General features: G+C 41.7%; 1 protein-coding gene across 1 annotated transcript in view; it reads right to left on the bottom strand.

Annotated features, from left to right (window-relative positions):
• Positions 1-5264: 5264 nt before the first annotated feature.
• LOC115901093 (vasoactive intestinal polypeptide receptor 1-like) overlaps positions 5265-8283 on the bottom strand; it is a 29523-nt gene continuing 26504 nt past the window's right edge. The window contains exon 13 of the mRNA XM_030943418.1: positions 5265-5676. Coding sequence (XP_030799278.1) covers positions 5488-5676 — 189 coding nt within the window. The 3' untranslated portion in view covers positions 5265-5487. The remainder of the gene's footprint in view (positions 5677-8283) is intronic.

Here is an 8283-nt window from a genome sequence, read left to right as displayed (position 1 = left end):
TTTACCTTGGTATTTGAACTTGGGTTTCAAGAGTGTTTCAGAAACAATTGCCCTCGTCAGAAGTTTCCAGTCTGTGGCCTGTGGAGGCTTCAGAGCCCAGAGATGATTTTTGAAGTGTCCATGGATGATTATTAAGGAAATTAAGTTAATTCTTTGTATAGCAATAGATTCTTTAGGGCTATTGAAGAGCTTTAGTCCTTTCTGCATTTATGCAAAGGCTCCCACAGATCAAAAACCTGGAAAATGCAATAAATCAAGATTTTCTCCATGAGATTATGTGATTTCACAATCAAAAACCTAGAAAATTCTATAAATTAAGATTTTCTCCATAACATTATGTGATTCCACAATACCAGACCTCTTTTGTTCTGAGATCTTTCTCATGTGGGCAAAGCTTCCAGAGCAAGGTGTGCTCATATTATGAATATTGTTCTTCTGAGACCTCAGCAGGGCTGTCACAGCATGGGAGGTCTGAAAGCTTGGTGAGAACAGGATTATGGACACCACACGGGATCCTGCCTGACAGGATTATTGTCTGCTGTAGCTCCTAAGTCATATCTGTGGATATCTAGGAAATAAACTCAGAGTGGGATTCAGTCCAAACTCAGAGTTTATCATCTCAGTTGAGGCAATGTTCCTTAGACTCCTTTTCTGCAACTGTGAAAATATCCATAAAGCAAAAATACAACCAAATATCTGTTCTTAAGCAGTTTTCTTCCTTAGGAATTAAATATCAAGGGCTGTATTAGATGTGTCCCTTTCAAATTCTGGCGCTACTGGCATGAGGTATTCTGGCTCAGAGCTAAACCTCTGGAAGAGATCTTTAGCAGAAATCTAAGGACACACCCACATCATTTATACAACAAAAGGGAAGATTTCTTCCTTTAATCTGGTTTCTCCACTTTGCCTTTTTGGTCACAAGAGAGAAATGAGCAATTTCAGAGGACAAGCATCAAACAATTTTGATGTCTGCTCCAGAGTGAGATGATTCACACTTTGCAAGTGGCTGTTTCTCTCCTCCAGGACATCTCCCTGACCAGATTAGAGACAGATGCTGACCCTGGGGAGGCCTAGAGAGAAATGAATTTTCCCTGGCAGCTTTGCCCAATCACTATTGTTTTGTCTCATGCATGCTGAGAAATGATGGTCTTGAAAAGTGGCTCCTGTTGGGTATTACCAACCAGATTTGGGGGAGGTGGATGCCTGGTAGAGTTAGGAGCTCTCATGGAGAGTTTTCAGGATGCTTTGTTCTCCCTTTCAGATTGTGTCCACACAACCAGCACTTCTGTATCCAGGAACAAACCATAGTAACAGTGCACATGCAGTAAAAAAAATAAAAAAAGAAAGGATTTTACCCTCTGATTTTAGCAGTCAGGCACATGCAACCAGCTCAGAATTGCATTTAAGAACCAGGTAGGAGGATATGGAGGATGCAGCAGCAGCTGAGGATGCTCTGATGTTGAGGATGCTCCGTGTATATCTGTACTAAAGAGCTAAGTTCAGCTAAATACACATTGTACTTTGTGTATGAAAACACACCAGCAGAGCTTGAACAATGTTTTGAACCTCATGGTCTTTCACCTTCTTATGATTCAAACTGCAATTTCCCATTGGCTTTCTTTTGGGGAATTCATCCATGTGAAGAATTACTGTGTGATATGACACTGTGTGATATGACACTCTTCAGTGTCTGAAATTACTTAGGCTTCTGCATATGCCTTTCCCAATGGACTTTGTGCTTGCAGAGAAGTCTCAAGAGGCCTTTGTGTATCAGTATAATCTGTAAAAAAACCAAATATTTGGTGTGTTCATTCTCTTTCCCTTCTACTTGTCAATTTAGTGGCAATGCAACCTGCTATAGCTCCGAGAAGAACCAAGTTATTGGATGGAAAGCTGTATTTTGGCTTTTGACTGTGTCAAGGTACAAACTTACTGGCCTGTTTGGTCTAATACTGACCTTTTTTGGTCAAAATTGGTTTAATTGGTAATGGGATCTGGGGTTATTCAGCTTTGTTATGAGGTGGAAACACAGATATCAACTGCTGCTTTCTAACCTTTTTTGTGTTTTGAGAAATTGTTTTTAACATGTATACTGCTGTAGATGACACAATAAATGTATTATCATTTTGTAAAAGTCTGTTCTGATATAAAATTGCACCAAAGAGAACTTTTTGTCTGTGAACTTACAGGGTAGTGTATTCTTTTCCTGCAGCAGAAGCTTTTTGGGCTAAAAGGGTTCACTGGCTTCTTCAAGGGAAGGAGACTCTGGAATCTTCTGGCAAAGTCAGTCCTGGACTAACCAGGGGTGAGATCTTTGCCATGCAGTGATCCTTCTCCATAAACCACTGGTGTTTATCTCCCTGCATCAGTATCAGGCAGGACTGTGGGCCAAGATCACCAAACCAAATATAACACACTCTCTAAAAACCCCTGTGCCTCTGGGTTTGATCCACAGGGGACTAAATATTATTCCTTCCGAGTATAAACAGGAGCAGAAATTCTGTTGTCCTCAAACAAAGACGTTGCCAGTGGCCAAAAGTGGAAATAGATTGGTCTCTGTAGCACCAGATGTGCTTCAAGGCTTCCTTTCTTTTATAGCCAAAACAAACCTGAAGAGTTTGATCATCAGGGTAATTTTTAAAGCAGCAAGTAAAAATTTTTAAAGCAGAACCAGAGGACACAGCCTCAAACTGCACCAAGGGAAATACAGGTTGGATATTGGGAAAAAGTTTTTCATGGAAAGAGCGACAAAGTTCTGGAATGGCTGCCCGGGGAGGTGGTGGAGTCCCCATCCCTGGGTGTGTTTAACAAAGCCTGGATGTGGCACTGGGTGCCAGGGTTGAGTTGAGCGGTTGGGGCTGGGTTGGACTCGATGAACTTGAAGGTCTCTTCCCAACCTGGTCATTCTGGGAATTCTGTGAATCCTGTGAATTCCATTCAAACTCCTGAAACAGAGGATTCCACAGAAGATGAACTATTTCTGATATTTCCCCCATCTTCATGCATCAGTTCCCATCAGCCTTTGCCTGTTCCTCATGGATCCATGAATCCCTCACACAGGCTGCAAACTTTAACTCGTTGTTGGGCCCAAGTAGAGGTGTTTGGAGCTGTGATGGGAAGATGAACACACCTTTAGTGAAATTGAGGTCAGAGATGTGTCAGGGAGCAGCAGGGCTGGAGATCACCACCCCACAGCATCACTGAGGCAGGACCTGGGAGCAAAGGGAGCCACGGGCAGGTGGGGAATTGGGAAGGACAGTGCAGATCTACATATTTTCATTTTTGCTACATTTGATATCGCTGTAAATGCTCTTCACATGGATTTCCACTGTGACCTGAGGCAGCCTCAGTCCTTTTTTTTTTAATTGAGGGCTGGATAGTGGGGCACAGGATGTGTCTCCCCTTCCCACCATGTGCAGAATGGCTGCACCAGTCAGTGTCTCCCTAATCACAGAAATTAAAAAGCAAATGTAGAACAGAGAGTCTGGAAAAACTCTAATTTCTAAACATTTTATGTAGCCAAAGTGATTTTTTTTTTAGACAGAGAAAGAAAAGACACCTTCAAAAGTATTTCAGCTACTCTACAAGCCCTGTGTAAATATACACTATTTCAAAGACAAAATACCACACAAAAGCACATTTGCTCCAAATCCCAGACACCTGATTTCAATAAGGAAAACTTCATTTAGTTAGGGAGCAACTACCTTGAATTCAGCTGTATTTTCTGTAATTGAACAAATCCTCCTCAGATACTCAAATAATTTTTGCTCTGGGTGTGTTAGGCAGCCTCAGGGAAGCTCTCAATGTACAAAATAGATAAAGCTGCCTGCTGGAAGGATTTCTTTTAATTTAGAGCCCAATAAATCAAAATTTCTTAAAAAAGCATGCTGACATTATCAGAGTTAGAAATCTACTCTCAGTTAGCAATTTCAGATACCTTATCAAACTGTCTTTGCTGCAACACCACAAAAAATAGATGGAAAAAGTAGATTTTGATCTTCTCAGGGTGTCATGTAGTTTGTAAAGGGATTTGAAAATAATTCCTGGAGAGTTAAACTCTCCAAAAGACACCAGGGGATTGGAGGAGGAGAAAGCAGCTGATGTAGTTTAAAGCTCACTCAGGAGAGGTTTGGGAGCCCTGCCTGGCTTTGTGGCTGCACACACCCAGCTCCAGGAGGTGGCAGTGGCTCCACGCAGAACACACAGCACAGCTGAACATGGCTTGAGACACTTTTGCTGCTCTCCCAGCCTTCTGAGAAACAAAACATCCCCGCCTGAAGCATTCCCGACTCATTAACACACCCACACGAACTCAGGTGTGTCACCCAAAAGGGATCAGGGTTCTTTTCACAGCCCAAACCAAATATTTCTGCAAGAAATTTTAGCACTCCCCAGGATTATTAACCTTTTATTTTATAAGGCCTCAAATGAATTATTCAAACTGACACAAATTGAATGTACAAACTCAAATGAAATATCCAAACTGGCATGAAGTAAATGTACAAGCTCACCACAGCTGTAATTGCCACTTGCATTTTATAGATGTACATCATACATTTTGGATACAAATTCTCATTACTATGCTCAGCAACAAAACACAGGAACAGAGGTTACAAGTAAAGTTGACAAGAAGGTCAGAATAGACAAAATTACTCATTGCAACAAACATATGGTATTGGAACAGATGGGTTAAATGCCTAATTAATAAATAACTTATTAGAATCATATTTATAGAAGCCTGGACAATTAAGCTCTGCTTTAACAGAACTAGAGATGAAGCACCTAAAATCAGCAAAGAGATTTCCAGGAGTCAAATATTTGCTGACCTAAATAATTAACCAAGAGCAGGGCAAACTGAGGGACTGGAACACAGGGTTTTTAAAGCTGAATTGATACTGGGACTCAGAGAGTGAATGGATGGCTGTGTTTATGTAAAAATAAAGCACACAGACATTAAGAAGAAAAATAATAAACTTATTTTTCTATGGTTGTAAGTAAGAATATGCCTTAAGTAAAAAACTGTACTGATAAGATAGTGAAGGGTTTATAATGTAGGGCTGTGGTTGTATAGGATAAACTAAGAGTTTAGAAGTTATAATAGAAGCTGATGTGCATGTGACAGAAGCCATTGGATAAAAGTATCTGCAGTCCAGGAGAAATAAGTAAAGGTGATAGATCAGAAAAGCAAAATAAAACTTGTAACAACTAGACAGTTGGATTAGATCTATTGGATTAGAAAGTTCTATATTGTCTTGTAACAAAGAACTTGTGACTACTTTGAGCTATGGACAACTGTTTGCTCCTCTAAAATCTCTGAGGCTGCTGTTTATCTGAGTAGTAAGTCATTTTTAGCCCAAAAAATAGTCCCATCCCTTCATTGTTAGCAGCAAGAGCTCCTGACACTATGGAAAGCCACAAAGGACCCAGTTTGGCCACCTCGTGGGTGGAACATTGCAGAGTCCCAGCAACTGGTCCTGCTGGAGCCCCTCAGACAGTGGTGACACCATCCTGGAGCACAGAGGTTCTCCTCTTGGGGCTGATTTTGTCCAGCAGGGAGAGCTGGGTGACGTAGTTGACTGGGCTGGTTTCTCTGGACAAAGCCCCGTGCTTGTGGCTGAAGGTCAGGTACTCCTGGTGCTGCCACTTGCACAGCTGCTTCTTCAGCTCAGTTTGAACCTACAAACAAAGAGAAAATTAAGGCTTAATGAACACTGGATATGCCTAAAAGTCTGCCTGAGTACTTAGCCCAGATGAGCCAGGATTAAGCCTTAACACATTTTTAGAAGAACTTGATCTCCGTCCTTATACCTTTTGAAAAGAAACAGATTTAATTTCAAAAAATCTGAGGATGGCATGCAGAGGTACATTTGACCATCAGGGCAGATCACTGACAATATTTATCATTTTGGTGGCCCCTATTCTGCTTTAATTTTCCCTGTTAACCACACAAACAACCCCTGAGTACAACAACTTCATGGATGGCTCTCTGGATCTTAATAATCAACAATCAAATAAATAAGAGGTCATCAAAGATCATCTATTTCAGAAATGTAATTTGAAAGTTTTATTTGGGTGCAATCCCACAGTATGTCTTCTGAAAATCATAATTTCTACCCTGTATTTTTGATATGACTTATTGTCAGGTTATAAGGTTTCAAAGTGGATCTCAGAACAGAAAATGCTGAGAGTGGCTTGTGTTCATGGTGAAAGGTTTTTTGGAACCAATTTTGTTTTGTTTGAGGAAGAAGGCTGTAAAGTAAAGCCATATGAATGGTCTGGTTTCAGAATCAAATGTTGAAGTAGAAAAGGAGACTAAAGGCTGTGACAGAAATAGGAATCCACTGAAGAATCTGTAAACATTTTCAAAGATAAAACAAAAAACTTTGAAGATGGAAGTATTCATTGCATAATTATTGAATATTCATGAAATGTTGATCTGCTGCGGCATGTTGTGTGCAGATACAGAAAATGTATGAACATTGTGAGTTTATAGCTAGTAAGTGGTGAAAGAATACAGTTCCAGTTGCATCATTTCCTCCACCAATCCAGTATTCCAGCTCTGTCCCAGCAAACTCAGGGCCCTCCAACACCCCTCAGTTTCATCCTTACTCATAACACCTCTCCTGGCAGCAGCACAGTCTCTCACATTGTCACAGACACTCAAAACTGAAGAAACACACACACAGAGAAAATAATAATTAGTTTTTATGATTGCAAGGAACTACAACAGATGCACTGCCAAGTGGTAATGAGTGGCCAAGCTGCTCCAGGAGAAGTTATCCCTAAGAAATGTGGAAAAAAGCCAGCCCAGCTTCATCTTGGGGCCAGAGATCAGGCTCTGCCTGTCCTGTTTTTAACACCTACTGCATTTCTGTATTGTGGGGTACAATATGCAAGCTATTAAAAGGCTGCTGAAGCAATTAAAAGGCTGCTGGCAAGGAGTCTGTGATACAGAAGGCAGGTTGGAAGTAGGGCTTTCTGTATTCACAGCTAAGTCTTGTAAGCACTCTCTCAGAATGGCCATGATAAATTGTTTTCCTAAGTAATGAACATAGTTTAGGAATTACTCATAGGTAGCTACTCTTAGGTAGGGTTACTTGCACCTTGCACCTCCTTTTAGCCGTTCCTGTGAGGTGCTGGAGTGTGTCCAGTGAAGGGATGCAGGGACTGGAGAATAAATCCTGTCAGGAGCAGCTGAGGAGCTCAGCCTGGAGAAAAGGAGGTTTCTTGGTCTCCACAACTCCCTGAGATGAGGTTGTAGGTGGGAGTTGGCCTCTTCTCCCAGGGAACAGGGACAGGAGGAGAGGGAACAGTCTCAAGTTGTTCCACGGGAGGATCAGTTGGACACCAGCAGGAATTTCCCCATGGAAAGGGCGCTCAGGCCGTGGCAGGGGCTGCCCAGAGAGGTTTGGAGTGCCCATCCCTGGAGGTGGCACTGAGTGCTCTGGCCTGGGGACAAGGTGGGCATCAGGCACAGCTGGGACTTGGAGGCCTTTTCCAACATTAATAATTCTCTGCTCTATGAGAATTGTCCAAGTTTAAACCACTGCAGAGACTGAGGCGCCATTAGTGTGTCATTCTGAACTCATTTATTCCCTTTTCTGAGGATGAGATGCAGTTTTACGTTTTGTCATCAGTTTTGATTTGTTCTGTTCTTTTGGGGGAAAGTGCCAGCAAATTTGGTGAGGTTTTTTAAATGATAGGCTCACTACATTGTACTGCAGGGAGTTTAGCCAAATTCTAAAAGTGTTATAAAACAGGAAAGAAATATTTGAACAAAAGTCTTGATTGCATGAGCAGACCTGGAAAAGGGAAAGGGAAAAGAGAAATAGGAAAGGGAAAGGAGAAAGAGGAAAAGGGAAAGGGAAAGGGGGAAAGGAAAGGGAAAGGGGAAAAGGGAAAGGGGAAAAGGGAAAGGGGAAAAGGGAAAGGGGAAAAGGGAAAGGGGAAAAGGGAAAAGGGAAAGGGGAAAAAGGAAAGGAGAAAAGGGAAAGGGGAAAAAGGAAAGGAGAAAAGGGAAAGGGGAAAAGGGAAAGGGGAAAAGGGAAAGGGGAAAGGAGGAAAGGAGAAAGAAAAAAGGGGCAAAGAAAGGGAAGGGGCAAATAGGAAAGAGAAAGGGAAAAGAGGAAAGGGAAAGAGAAGAGGGGAAAGGGAGAAAGAAGAAAGGGAAAGGAGAAAAAGTAAAGTGAGAAGGGGAAAAGGAAAGAGGAAAGGAGAAAGGAAAGGGGGAAATGAAGAAAGTCACCAGGAGAAAATAAATCTAGATCAAGTGAGGAGCTCTAC

The sequence above is a fragment of the Camarhynchus parvulus genome, chromosome 2, assembly GCF_901933205.1.
Source record: "Camarhynchus parvulus chromosome 2, STF_HiC, whole genome shotgun sequence".
Lineage (NCBI taxonomy): Eukaryota > Metazoa > Chordata > Aves > Passeriformes > Thraupidae > Camarhynchus > Camarhynchus parvulus.
Note: the sequence above shows the minus strand (reverse complement) of the source record. Positions and strands in the feature narration are given on the sequence as shown.